Source organism: Sinohyriopsis cumingii, chromosome 5 (genome assembly GCF_028554795.1).
Source record: "Sinohyriopsis cumingii isolate HCF-2022 chromosome 5, ASM2855479v2, whole genome shotgun sequence".
In the NCBI taxonomy this organism is placed as follows: Eukaryota; Metazoa; Mollusca; class Bivalvia; order Unionida; family Unionidae; genus Sinohyriopsis; species Sinohyriopsis cumingii.
The window spans coordinates 144,368,712-144,384,176 of record NC_142965.1 but is presented as its reverse complement, the minus strand read 5'-3'; the positions used below and the strand labels follow the sequence as shown (position 1 = coordinate 144,384,176).

The following is a 15,465-nucleotide window of genomic DNA, read 5'->3' as shown; positions in this document are numbered from 1 at the left end:
GAAAAGGACTATTAGCGTCAATTCAGTGAATCTAAACATTCCAACAAGGACTATTAGAGTCAATTCAGTGAATCTAGACATTCGAGTAAGGAATATTAGCGTCAATTCAGTGGATCTAAACATTCCAACAAGAACTATCAGAGTCAATTCAGTGAATCTAAACATTCCAACAAGGAATATTAGCGTCAATTCAGTGGATCTAAACATTCCAATAAGGAATATTAGCGTCAATTCAGTGGATCTAAACATTCCAATAATTACTATTATAGTCAATTCAGTGGATCTAAACATTCCAACAAGGACTATTAGCGTCAATTCAGTGGATCTAAACATTCCAATAAGGTTACAGTTTTATCAGAGGAAGTTATAGATCTTTGACCTAGCAGAACATATGTGAAGATTTTCTATCAGACTAGGTTATCGTAATAACATTTCAAAATGAGGAAAATTTTTATAGCGATCATTAATGCCAATTCTTCTGTGCTGTTTCAGGGCTATTGTCCAGGGAATTATACTAAAACTGATGGCATTCAATGCTACACTTTATCCGATAATGCGGAATTTCCTCCAATGGTAAGTTATTGTGTCTCTATCTGTCGCACACATTTGTAAATATAAACATACATGTACATGCATATACTTAAACATACATATACATGCATAGACTTAAACATCCATCTACATGTATATACTTAAACATACATCTACATGTATATGCTTAAACATACATCTACATGTATATACTTAAACATACATCTACATGTATATACTTAAACATACATCTACATGTATATGCTTAAACATACATCTACATGTATATACTTAAACATACATCTACATGTATATATTTAAACATACATATACATGTATATACTTAAACATACATCTACATGTATATACATAAACATGCATCTATATGCATATACTTAAACATACATATACATGTATATACTTAAACATACATCTACATGTATTTACTTAAACATACACCTACATGTATATACTTAAACATACGTATACATGTATATACTTAAACATGTATATACTGAAGTAGATTTTTCTTTAGTAGGTTCGTACAGATGCTTTTAAATGATATCTCTGTTCAAGAAATGTAATATTGCAGTCAAGAAAAAGAACAGACGGATTATAGCAGAATGGAAACATGCAAAATACTCATATACAGTATCATAGGAAAACAAAACACCATTTAAACAATTGTCTAATTGATAATTTATGTGTAGATAGTGTGTCTATATATCTTATTTAAAGAGAAGTTTAGTGTTATTATCTTAGGACATATAAGTAATGAAGTGGATACAAATTTAGCTATTTGCTATTCTAGCATAGAAATATGTCTTTGTTTGTTATGACGCTATAAAGTACATCAATTAAAAAATTAAAAAATAAATTTAACGTAATTCCTACAGTTAAATATCTGGATCAAATAGTTTGCGTCGTATGCAAATGAGCACGAAGAAAATTTTGAGTCCGAACATTTAAAGTCTTCTCCCTTGTTTCGGCAAACGTTGACACTAAACCATCCAAGTATGATATTTGTTCTTGCCTAATCGATAAATGAGTGAATATTTTGAACGCAAATGTCTATAAATAGTATTGTTGTGGCTTTCCTTTCCTTTTAACATAAAAGCCGCTTCGCTAAAAGCACGGTTAATTCATGGTTACCGTCAAAAATACACATCGCTTATCAAAGATTGAACGACCAGACCTGATCATGTTCAATTTAAATAATAATAGTAATAATAATAATAATAATAATAATAACGAGGACTTTGTATAGCGCCTAATCTTTAGAAGCTCTAAGCGCTTTACAACGTTAGACAACACCTACAAACATAAAAAAACATATGTAGTGATATTATTACAACAACAAAATGCACCATTAAATTTTATAAAAAAATCCCCAAAACATGATCAAAATATTTAAGGTAGGAACATTATTAGGTCTTTAAGTTTGTTCTTGCAGTCGTAATAAGTGAGTTTTAAGAGCACTCTTTATTGGAATCAATGTGTCTTTGTGTCTAAGTTCAGTGGTCAATTCATTACACGTCGTTTCATTCCATATGTTTTTATTTTATCTCAGTGAAGATGACACCCACACGGCCATTACCACTACCGGTTATATCACTGTGATTGGCGAACAGCAAATAGAACAAGAGGAAATGACACATTCAGGTAAATAGTTATGCATGTTCTTTTCTCAACTGATGACAAAAGAAAATGTTTTGTGTATCTTAATCTTATTTTCTAACGTTTAAAATTCAAAAATGACTTTAGTGCTAAATCCAAGGCGAAACGTTTTAGGACAGAAAAAACTCACATAAGTAGCTGTTTAAAACGAATACATAATTCACACCTCAGGTGCCATCATCATCATCATCATCATCATCATCATCATCATCATCAGTAATATCATTGTTAATATTATTATTGATATGATTATTATTATTATTATTATTATTATTATTATTATTATTATTGAAGTTGAGAATTTTCGCCATCGTCGTAAAAGAAGCCTTTTAGATGAACATTACTATCTATGGAAGGAATTAAGGCTAAAAGAAGAAAACATAAGAAAAGATTAAGACTGTAAGTAGCTACCTTTCTATAACTTCCATCCACATTTAGACTCTGAGTTTACAAACGGAATTGTGTTAGAAATGACATACTTGAATTTTACTGATGGAACTGTTATTTTCTTCAATTAATTTGACCGAATAATGTTCAACCGATTTTAATTAAACAAATCACTATGGAAAACTAATGTGCTTTTATTTATCATTCCTGCTTTATAACGAGTCTTTGCTTTTATAATTAGTAACAGAAAAGAGTGAAGACAACAAGCTTTTGTAAAATGTAACAAATAATTTATTTCTCTGGAATACAAAGTGAAAAATCAGAAAAATGAACTTACGGTTTAACGAATTAAATCCAAAAATAATCCAAGAATTAAAACACACAAGTCCTATTAATGAAAAACTCTAAGTGAATCTCAGTTCAAATCCCGATGAAATTCAAGATGGAAGGCGATGACGTCTGTAATAGTTAGTGTTGTACTGATGTGTTAACGGTCTCTTGTTGAAACACAGAAAGTAGTATTCCAGTGTTTGAATTCCATATAAATTCCAGTAAATGTCTTTGTCCAAGAATTATCGAAACACTTTTGTATTTCCAGGGAAAACAATCACTTGAATTCAATAATTTAAAGAAACATAATTCAGTCCAAATTGGTCGCAACATACTACAACGTCACGTGTCAGATGTTAAAGCATGACTGATATAATTTCTATCATATCATGAGTTATATGATTGCTTAAGACGCAAAACAAATTCCCGGCTGAAGGTTTAAAGTTCATACTTCTTGAAATAATAGACGTTTGTTACCAATTGGCACGTGCTTTATATCACGTAGTCCACGTTCGACCATGACTCAATTCAATGCTTCTCACTTTGAGAAAGAAAAAATGTTTTATAAACAAGTTGTTTACCAAAACTGTAACTGAGTTTGGAACAAGGTCAGCAACCAGAAACAATGCTTCAATTCCGGACAATGTCAAATCTAGTAAACAATGTTACATTTCAAAAGCATGTAATGGAATAAAAAAATGAAACATCAGACAAACAATTTAATTATATTAAATATACATAACATATTTCATTTTAATTTCAAAAGATTCCAAATAGGACGTTACATTGTTTTCTTTTCTAAAGAAATGCAAAATATATATAAATATACATACGTACTAACAGCAAAAAGGAAATTTTGTTTTTTCTTTGGACATAGTTGAGTAAATATATATATATATATATATATATATATATATATATATATATATATATATATATATATATATATATATGTTTTATTGACTGTCTAACTCTTATCTACTACTATTGTTTTCCATTTACATCACTGGCTGTTCCAAACATGCCTTCAGATTTTTCTCTAATTAAGTTAGGGACACATCAGTTGAACATTTGAGAATATGCTTTCTCAAGATATTTAATCGTTCAAATAGGGAAATTTTATTTCATACTTTGTATGATTCAGAGGTCATTAAATGATTTCAAAACTCATAGAGCCCAAAATGAAGAGGTCCGTTAAAGCCTCCAATGCTTCAAAAGTTACAGTTTGATCTATTATTATTAACTCTTGACCACACTGCAATGACGTACATTATAAATGTGTATTTGTATTTATTGTTTGCTTATATTGCTTTGCTAGCATTATAACTATGTTTAGTTCCTCTCCACTCCATGCTCAGCAACTTTGCTAATTACTTCATTTGTTCTTTCCATCTACAATTTCCCCTTGCTCTTCTGGGCAAGAAAGCAAATTTGTGACCACTGGTCAACATAAAGAAAGTAAATACTTTCTTTCCGTTATTTAAACATTATATTTACTTGTCTAGTGTTCGAGGATGGTACAATTCTGGTTAAAAAGTTAGTAATGTCCACTTATCACTTAGTACCCCCTCCCCCGACCAATTTCTTCCTTATTGATTGTTAGTATTACCTATTTAGTATTTAAATATATGAACCAATCAATATCATGAATATAATCTCAATGCAAGACAATGATTAGGTTCTAATTTTCAAAACAGCATTTGAACGTTTTGTTAAATCAATTGGGACATGTTATGTATATTTGATTTAATTATATCTGATTTAATATATATATATATTTATTTTCATTTAATTGTTTGTCAGTTTTATGTTTTTTTTTTATTGCATGATATTGTAATGTAAATTTATTCACCAGAGATGAAACTTTTTTCAGAAAATAGCTTGTCCTTGACTGTTTGTTTATAAACACCAGGTGTTGATCTAAATCCTGACCTTGTTTCAAAATTTGTAGCAACCATCGTAAACAAGTTATATTTTATTTTAAATGATTAGTTGTTGTTCAGGTCATGATGGGACTTAGAGTTTAAGATGTAAACAATTATTTTCATTTTTATTTCTTAGATTGAAATGATTGGTTTTCGTCAGGATCACACTGGGTAGACGTGATCTTTAAAAAGTACTTAACTTCTATAAACTTCCAGAAGATGATCACGTGACCTCTTGTTTACGTTTAGAATACAATATAACCTATCTTTTTTAGATGAGAATTATTCTCAGTAGAATCTGGGCTGTTCAATTGGAAGTTGTATGTTGTGCTGTTTGGAGTTATTTTCAATTATTTGGATTCAAAAGGATTAATTCTCTTATTTTTCTGAAAAAAATAAAAGTGCTCATGTGAGATTCTTAATCAAAGACGGTTCTTATAAGAAATTTATTTAAATTTCCAAAACCGGAGTGATAATTCTTGTTTCTACAAGGAACTGTAGAGTTCAGCACTACATATTGCAGCATACATCATCGTCACCCATATTGAATTCTTCGACGGGATTCGAACTTGAAATCAGTAGAACATTTTGTTATTAGGACTTCAAAAATTGTATTCTTGGATTATTCTTGGATTATTTTTGGGTTTGATTCTTAAAACCGTAAAATCATATTTTTTTTTTTTCATTTTTACAGAATTTATCCAGGGAAATAAATTGAAAGCTTGTTTTCACTCTTTCTTGTGTTACTGTTTATTCAAGCCTAAACACGTGACATAAGAAACAACCAACATTTTATTGGTCTACGGACATTTCATGTAGTTTGGACATTAAAGTCTTAATTTCCTCTAATTTAAGTGTGTTTAATTCCATTTTATTCTAATCCAGTGATGAAGTAGAATAAACTGGTTGGAATACATATTGTCCCATCTACATACTTGAATACTTTGTAATATAAATATATCCCTTTTAAAATTTATTCTCGAATAGGGACCTAAGATATATCAGCATTTGATACTTATCTTAGATATTGCAGACAGAGTGCAGTAACTCTAACAATAAACAAAGACGAACGCTTCTTAAACCAAACACAGAAGAGCTCCGTTTTGGCAGTGACATGGTGCTGAGTGTATCGGCTAAATAATGGGTTAGATCATTTCATGATAATAGAATATTACGAATGAGGGTTATTCATTGGAAATTCTTGAAAGTATGTTCACAAGTTTAATGCATCTATTATATTTTTCAAACACCTAAATCTTCATCCAAACGAAAATTTCAGAACATCTGGCTACTATTTGTGTTTCGTATAATCGCCAATTCCGTATCTCACTTATGAAGGGCTGCTCAGCAATAATTTACAAGGATAAATAACTGATCTAATGAAAGTAATCTGATAAAAATGGCAATTATTTATTTTACTTTGTTTTATTAATTCGCATAGGCTGTGATCTTGAAATGGACGTGACGATGCTTCGAAGAAAATTGTGCCTTCTCAAAGAAAAGGAAATCCTTATGCAGGACTTAATGAACACGGCAGATGACTTCAAGCGAAAATTTGGGAAAGGTTCGTAGGGAAATTCTGATTATTTGGTATTCATTCGCGTCACGGGAGACCAGTCATTAGTATTAAGTGTGTGTGTGTGTGTGTGTGTGTGTGTGTGTGTGTGTGTGTGTGTGTGTGTGTGTGTGTGTGTGTGTGTGTGTGTGTGTGTGTGTGAGGAACAACTTGCTCAGATAAAATTTACATATAACAGATTGAGCGTGGACACATAAACAGGTATAAATGTGGCTCCACTCTCTTTCCGTACATGTTTTAGTATCGGAGAGAATGTTTTTTTTTTTAAGTTTGGTGAACTATTCTGAAGCGAATGCTCGAAGATGACTGGATCAAGTACTTATATATTTTACCTCATCTTCCCTTTGATGATGAGCAGCAGAGAGGGTGAACAGACCATAGAATTCCGACAAAACAAATAAAACAAACAAATAAAATCATCTCGTAGAAAGGTCAAGATTTTACAAATGAACTTTTCCTTGAGATGTTTTATTTCTGTAATGGCCGATTGTGCTAATAAAACCTCAGTTCGAAATAGTAGCTGAAAAAATAAAGTACTCTACGTGTTTATTTATTTCTTGTTTATTTTTTTGACGACCAACGTTGGTAGGTACCCTCTCTGCTGCTCCTCTTCTGCTGATATTAATTAAATTATTATGTTATAATAAAATTATACATCCAGAATCTCATACTGCAAGAACAGCACGAGAACGATTAGAAACAATTAAAAAATTTCTTCCTGTCAGAGACTCATTTAGAAAAAATCTACAAGCGCAGCAAGAAGCACGAGTTGAGTACGAAGAAGACACTAAAAAACTGTTTAAGCCCGTCACTGCAGCTACTGAGAAAGTTACAACTGTCATCAAAGAAGATCTTCTTCCGGTATCAGAAAAAATAGCAAGAAGAACTAAACAGACAAAGAAGATTTTACGAGACCTTCCAACTGACATAGCTGCAGCTCAACCTCCACCTGTTGGTGAGGAAATACTTGAAGGTATTGGAGAACTTCGTACTGAAGTCGCCGATGTGAGAAAAAAACTTGCATCTAAATCCAAATCAGCAGAAGAAAGCTTAAAATTAATTGCAAGATTTAACGAAGGAGTTGTTGAGGAAATTAGAAAAACTGAAAGAGAGAAATTACCTAAGATGATATTAGATAATATATCTGATAAATCTAATTTTTTAAAACCCTTTTATGGAAAAACAAATGATGATGATTTCATTAAATGGATATATCGCGTATATTACAATAAAAAACAAGCTAGAGGTCAAGAATTTAAAAGATTTAATGAAGAAGTAAATAGACTTAGAGGGAGACGGGAACAACTAGGACAAGGAGAGTCCTCCCAGTATCAGCTTCCTCCACCTCTGCAACAAATAGAACAACAGCAATCTTCTTCGCTGCAGCAAAGGTTGAAGTCGGAAATTAAAAGGGCTAAAGAGTCACTTAAATCACCCCAGCGGAAACTTCCTTCACCTTTACGTAAAATTTCTGCACCGGATATAACATTTGCACCGATAGATTCACCACATGGATTTCGAGAAGGTGACTCACCCCCGGTCACCACTGAAGTACTTACTCCGGTAATGCAACCACCAGTATTTAAAACACCTCAAGATGAACCTAAAACAGGATCTGGTTTATGTCCTGATAATATCATCAATGACGTGTCACGGTTAGAAGTTCTCATAGGAGGAAAACGTGCCGGAAATAATTCACCAGAAATAACCAATGTAGCAGCTGATATTTGTCGGCGACTATTTCAAGGTGGTATCATGGATATCGGCGTTTACCGAGAACTTATCGATGAACTTGTTGATGACTAGTTGTTAGATAAATGGTAAATAAAATAAGATGATAATACATAATAATCATCGTAAACCCGCACAGGTCAGAGCGGTAAACTCACGATTACCAATCTATAGTGTTATTTACGGAAATGGACTTGGTGATGTTATTCAGGGATTATTTACAAGGATAGCTCCAAAAGTAGCACCTGTAGCAAAACAATTATCGATGAAGGCTATTGATATTGTTCGTGATAAAGCTCCTGGTGCAATTGTCAATGTTGCTGGTAAGGCGTTCTCGGCGATCAAAGAAAGACTAGCACGATTATTGCGAATAAAACAACAACCACCGGTGAAACTGGCAAGTACTGAGGTGATGCCTGCAGATGTTAGTAAAATAATAAATCAAGCTGCAAATCAAAAACTAGCGGCGATATCTGAAGAAGCAGAAAAAAATATAACAGCAAATTTAATAGCAGGAAGCGGTCTTCGTCGACGATGATCATCATTTGAAAAATGGTAACTATAATAAAAATGTTCAGGCGCGAATCAGACCCAGCATTTGATATGGAGGCACCTGTCCTTAAGTATGAATCTATACGTGATTATCAATTTTATTCCTATGACGCAAGACTACCAAATCAGAGGGGGAGAATCGAATTACAGGTTCATGATACAAGTAGATATTTCTTGCCCGCTGAGGCGTTTATTGAAGTAGAAGGTAGACTTGTAACGGATGTTGTAGCTAATACGCCATATGCTGCTAATTTGCGTGTTGGTTTTGTCAACAACGGGATTATGGCATTATTTAGTGGCGCCACATACATGATTGATGGAAAAAATATTGAATCAATTCAGAATGATATCGACGTTGCTACAACAATAATTGGTCTGGCGAGATATTCTGACGACTTTACAAGATCGGCTGGTCCAACAATTATGTTTGCTAAGGATATTACCAACAACGCTGATCATGTTCAGTATATTAAGTTACAGACACCTCAAGTTACTGCAGTTAATCCACAACCGGTTGATTCTGAACACGAAGACAGACCGGGTGCTGCTTTTGATATTATAAAAAGTGTTAGTGCGACTTACAACCTGGGATTTGCAACACGCCGAGCAGCTCTGTCGGGAGATAATAGAAATTTTTCGTGTGCAATTCCATTATCTCACATCTTTGGATTTTGCAGAAATGTTAGAAAAGTCATCTTTGGAGCTAAACACACAATTGTGCTCGTAAGAAAAGGTGATGATAATGATGCAGTCTGGCGAGGTGCTGATGTTGTTGCTACTGAGGAACAAAAATTACTATCTTTTATGGATCAAGGCGGTAAATCATTGCTATCATGGTTAACAGTAACCACAGATGCTGCTCAAAGCAATATTAATGGTTTATTTACATGGCATATAGCATCACAACAGGGTGTTTCTGCACCACGACATATTTTTATTGCACTGCAAAATATTGACCGGATAAATGATCAACAACTTTCACATATGATATTTGATAACCTTGGAGTTAATGAAGTTTCCTTACGGATAAATGGACATCAAGAACCAACAGAAAATATACAACTAAATTATGCACAAAATCATGTAGCGCGCGCATATCATCGTTTAATGTCATTCATGGGACGTGATCAAAATATAGATACCGGTTTGTAAATATCACAATTAGATTTTACAGGTCTATATCCGATTTATTATATTTCACTAGAACATCTCGATTTATCCAAACAATCTGTCGTTGATATACACTTTCGAGCTCATGTTACTAACCCACCACCTGGTGGTGCCTTCTACAGAGCGATCGCGGTCATACTTAGCGACAAAGCCATGTTACTTGAAGGTGGTAGTGGTCGAATGAGGGTCGTTGATGCACCGGTGGAAAATCTTTAATTATTCAGAAAAAATATTATTTATATAAAAATGTCGTATAGTCATGTTAATGTTACTCTGACCCCCGGTCAGGTAAAAAAGCTTCAATCAAAAACCGCCAACAAATGCGGAACTAAAATATCACTAAAACGAGATCATATTAGTGGTGGTCCAAACAAATTATCGTTGACAAATAATCAGATTAAACATTTCAATAAAGCCCTAGAATCAAAAACTGGAGTTCAATTTCATCTCTCCCCGAGCGCCATCAAAGACATGGTTAAAACGGGTGGTATATTCCCACTTCTCGCGGCCATTCCGGCATTAATAGCTGCAGCTGCTCCAGCCGTAGCAAAAGCAGCCGCGTTAGGTGCTGTTGGAACAGCTGCTGAAATGGCACTAAAGAAAGCAACAGGGCAAGGATACAAAAAAAAGGGACGCGGCTTAAGATTGCCAGGATCTCGTTGGGGGAGAGGCCTAAGGCTTCCAGGATCATTTCGTTAGACGTTCCAGCATCAAATTTTGGTTTACTTAATGCCGCTAAAAATTAAAAATATCTGCCTTTAGAGGTGTTTTTATGCGAGATCAATTACCGAAACAACCAAACAAACTCGAAACAGGTATTATTAATCTCGATGAACGTTCTGGACCTGGTACTCATTGGGTATCATACGCGGTTGATCCACGTGGAATTGTTTATTTTGATTCGTACGGGTTAGCTCCACCTGTTGAATTTATCAAGTATGTCGCACCACTTCACGCAGGAACCTCTGGTTATAAAGTTTGGTATTCAACGCTACCCACACAAACAATGACAGATCCGCCAATATGCGGCCGTGAAGTAATTAATGTACTCGACGCTATATCAAAATCATCCAGGCCGCCACATAAAGTCGTGCACGATTATACAAGCAACCGATTTGTTGCGCGTAAGGCGTTTTAAACAACGGGTCTTATTATAATGGTTGACATCTACGGAAGATCTTCTACTAGTAAGAAAATAAAATCCGACGTTGATCTGTCGAAGTCTGTGACTAAGGATGACCTCGCTGATATCATGAACCTGGCTGGAGTTGACCCAGATGAAGTTGTTATTTTTCAAGATCGATATGGTAAACTAAAAACCAGCAATATCAAATGGAATGATATAGTTCGACGAGTACTTGGTGCAGTTACGGATAATATTCCTGTGTTTACTGACGGTGGTAGAATCAGAGATTCAAGTATGTCACTTAAAACCATCAGAGATGAAATTGCAAAAAGTGTTGCTAATCGCGTGAGAAACACCGGTGACACAATGACAGGTGAACTTAGCATGAACGGGAACAAAATAGTAGCTGTAACAGGTCCAAAATCTGACAACGACGTCGCAAACAAACTATACGTCGACGACGTGGATGGAAAACTATCCACGCTGCGGGCCGAGTATGATGTTCACGTAACCGGTTTTATAAGACTTCGAAGAAATTTTCAGAAAATCGATGATGCCATAAATAAGTTCTTTGGAACTCCTCCCGTCATTGACATGAAACTCGTTGATATCAAAACTGACCTAGACACGATCAAACAAACACAGCAAGACATCGTAGCGGGAATTCCTGAGATTGTCAACAAAACAAATTTGATTAAAATTCCAGCTGGAATAACTCCCGGGCATATCACAAACATCGTATGCACGGTATCATCGGGATTTGCAACATGGTCGCAACAAAATAATACTATCAAATATACCGCAACAGTCACTGGCGTGTACAGGCTGTCTGTGTTTAGTGCTGCAAAATTTGAAATATTTACAACGTTTCCATGGCGTCATTCCACCGACAGGTTTTATGGGTTTGTATCTGTTGTATTAAATAGCGGAACCGAAGAAATATTTATTCTGGAAGCAGCTGATAAGGAATTAACCGCAACATCTTACTGGTGGTGTTTGGAATTTGTAGCTGAAACACCTCAATTGGTTACTGCATAAAAATATATGGATGGTGCACAAAACAGGTACAATCAAGCGCGTGAATGGCAGGCTGCGCTAAAAGATCAAGTCGATCAATATACAGTAAAAGTAAAAAAATATCGACGACGATTGGTTATCGTTGATGTGATTGTTTATTCAGTATCCGCTGTTGTTGCTGAAACCGGTGTAATATTATCAGCGTTGACAACGATGGCACCAGTAGCTGTAACTATTTGTATTTCAGCAGCAACAACTATTGCAGGTGTGCTTAATATCATCACAAAAAAAATATGTACTTGCACGAACGAAAAATTATCCGATTACAAAATAAAATTACATACAGCGACGGTAGCATACTCGAAATTATCCTCGTTGTTATCAGCGAGTCTCAGTGATGGAATTATATCTGATTTCGAATTTTCAATGATAACCAAAATATACGACGAAGGTATTAAAGGTACAAGTATCAATAATGACAGAATTACTCCAGCAGATCGTGACCAACACAACTCCGCCAAAGATAACGATGATCTCGGTAAGTTCAATTAATCCTGAATTTAGTGTTAATTTTCCTACTGCAATTCCAGTAAAAGAAAAAGCACTAGCACAATTACGAGTATATTACAGCTGGCCAAATATCAGATCAAAATCATTTAATGGTACACAAGCAAATAATTCGCTTATATTTGCTAACAACAACAAACCCGATGGAACACCTGACTGGGTTGTTGTTGGAATACCAACTGGCAGTTATGAGATTGAAGAGATCAGTGAGGAATTTGCGCGTAGAATAAAATCAATAACGGGAAAAGAAGCAAAAATATCAATTAATGTTCATGAACCCACCCTGTCCTCGACGATTGAAACAAACTCGCCTGATTATGCCGTTGATATTTATCAATCCACGATAAGATCCGTACTAGGTTGGCCTGAAATATCACCACCGATAACACCGATACCACCAGAACCGAAAAAGTCTGATTATGTCACGGATAGGCAATCATATCATGAAATTAATCCATCATACGGGGAAGAACTACGTATTTTAAAAAATAAATCAATGCTCAGCAAGGTTTTAATTCACGATTTTGATGAGTTATGGGCTTTTAAAAATTCCGGGAAAAGAGCAAATAGTTTTGCTATTTATCGGAGTGATATTATTAAATATTTTCAGGAAATCAATCAAGAATGTAAAAAACAACTAGATCAACTAAATCAATATTTTAACGAACATATTTTTGACATATCAGCGTCATCGCGTGAAAAAATCATCACGCGTGTGGAAATATTAAATCAGCTTATATCAGATATGGAATATATTAATAACCGAATAGTTCAAGCGATGCTTAGTTTAGAACCATCTGAAAATTTTTTTGGAGATAAATGGTTAGAAAAATATAAATTAACAGAAGCCGATGTACCAAATTTTAAATTTCCCGGGTATAGTGTAACCGAGTTAAGAAAATCTGTCAGTGATGTCATTGATGAGTTTTTTCCTAAAATACTCGATGCATGGAGAAAATTAATTCCACCAGCAGTTGTTCTTAGATATGATAATGATCCACATGGCGGCGGAAGACACATATCTCCGGGAATCGTTAATATAACACCGACGGTCGCGGTCAATCTGGTTTGTGACGTAATCGATGGCAGCTATCAAATAGATCTCGGAAGATCAAATCAGGCTCAACAAGGATGCATCCTGTACACGTTCACACCACAAGTTCCCCCTGGAAGTTTAATCGTGCAAGAACCAACTAATACTGTGTGTCTGCGGTGTCACAATAATATGTTAACACGAATCAATTTTAAACTCACAGACCACCTTAATCGCTTAATTGACATACGTGGAGAAGAACTTGTGATAAATCTGTATGTAAAGTCGTAAGACTTTATCGTAGATCTTTATGTAATGGAGGGTTTTTACACACGAGGATTTCTTAACAGTTAGAAGAACAATTGTAACAGAGATCAGACTCAAATTCGATCAACTTAAAAAAAAATAAATAAAAAAATATTTTATTATTACTGGCACAAATTTGTGTTTGGTACAAATTAATCGGCCTAGGCAACTAAAAAAGCTGGTCGATGAAAGTAAAAAATAAAATTTCTATCACAAAAAAAATAAGATTTATTAATTTTCCTGATTTTTATTATTTTTTTACTGAAATTGTACGAATTACTTGATTTTGACTACCAACTACCCCGTCAGAAACATAAAAATGCACGAATTACTTGATTTTGACTACCAACTACCCGTCAGAAACATAAAAATGTACGAATTACTTGATTTTGACTACCAACTACCCCGTCAGAAATAAGAAATTTTATTTATTATAAATTAATTTTATTTATTAATAATATTATTTTTACTGAGATTTTTTTTTTTTTTACTAAAATACAACGAAATTGCTCAATTTTCCTGATTTTGACTACCAACTACCCCGTCAGAAATCAAGTAATTCGTACATTTTTCTTTGATTTTGATTACCAACTACCCCGTCAGAATCAAGTAATTCGTGCATTTTTCTTGATTTTAGTAAAAAAAAAATAAATCCTCAGTAAAAATAATATTATTAATAAATAAAATTAATTTATAATAAATAAAATTTATTAGGAACAATTTGACAAAGTTAGAATTTTCTTGATTTTGACTACCAACTACCCCGTCAGGATCAAGTAATTCGTGCATTTTTCTTGTATTTTGTAAAATAAATATCAATTTTTTCTTATTTCTGACGAGGTAGTTGGTAGTCAAAATCGCGTATTTGTGAAAAAATATTATTTTTCCCTGATTTTTATTTAGTTTTTTTTTCTGAAAATTTGATCATTTTACACCACACGTGGTCAGCATTGACATGGACCCCAGTTACCAAAACTTTCATTTTCATTATCACCAGTAACGAAGTTACTTTGGATCGTTTCACCAGTAACGAAGTTACTCTGGATCGTTTCACCAGTAACGAAGTTACTCTCTGACATAATTTTTCTTAATAGTCTTATACGGGTACTAATCGTTTTCTTTGCCTCGTACTCGTGGGATAATAACGATTTAATTCTTTCTACGGCGGCAGAGAGAGGAACGAACTCCTTCACATGATCATCTTCTACGGTAGCTAGCGACTGAAACATTGCCGCCTGAATCCGCTTCATGAGCCTGTATTCAGATGATAGTGTGTGTGTCCCCTGGGTTTTACGTTCTTGTAAAATCTCAAAGTCAGAAACTATTTTTTCAGGATTAAGTTCATCAGATATATTAATTCCATCTTTTTTCAATTTTTTAATAGCAACAATTACATCATTGATATTTTCATGGTTCATTATATAATATATAAATCTTTAAAATAAAAAAAAAATATCTCTAGAACCCCTATCGAGTGTTTAGCGAGTTCGTCGGGATGATTCAGGGACAGCACAACCAAGAACTCGTAGCTTGCCAC

The 15,465-nt window shown here is 34.0% G+C and overlaps 1 protein-coding gene across 2 annotated transcripts in view; it reads left to right on the top strand.

Moving 5' to 3' along the window:
* The window catches only part of LOC149800397 (uncharacterized), a 56,585-nt gene that overhangs the window by 25,396 nt on the left and 15,724 nt on the right, over positions 1-15,465 (top strand). For both annotated transcript variants that reach the window (XM_089960032.1, XM_089960031.1), the window contains exons 2-4: positions 493-573; positions 2,102-2,193; positions 6,292-6,414. In XM_089960032.1, coding sequence (XP_089816158.1) covers positions 524-573; positions 2,102-2,193; positions 6,292-6,414 — 265 coding nt within the window. In that variant the 5' untranslated portion in view covers positions 493-523. The remainder of the gene's footprint in view (positions 1-492; positions 574-2,101; positions 2,194-6,291; positions 6,415-15,465) is intronic.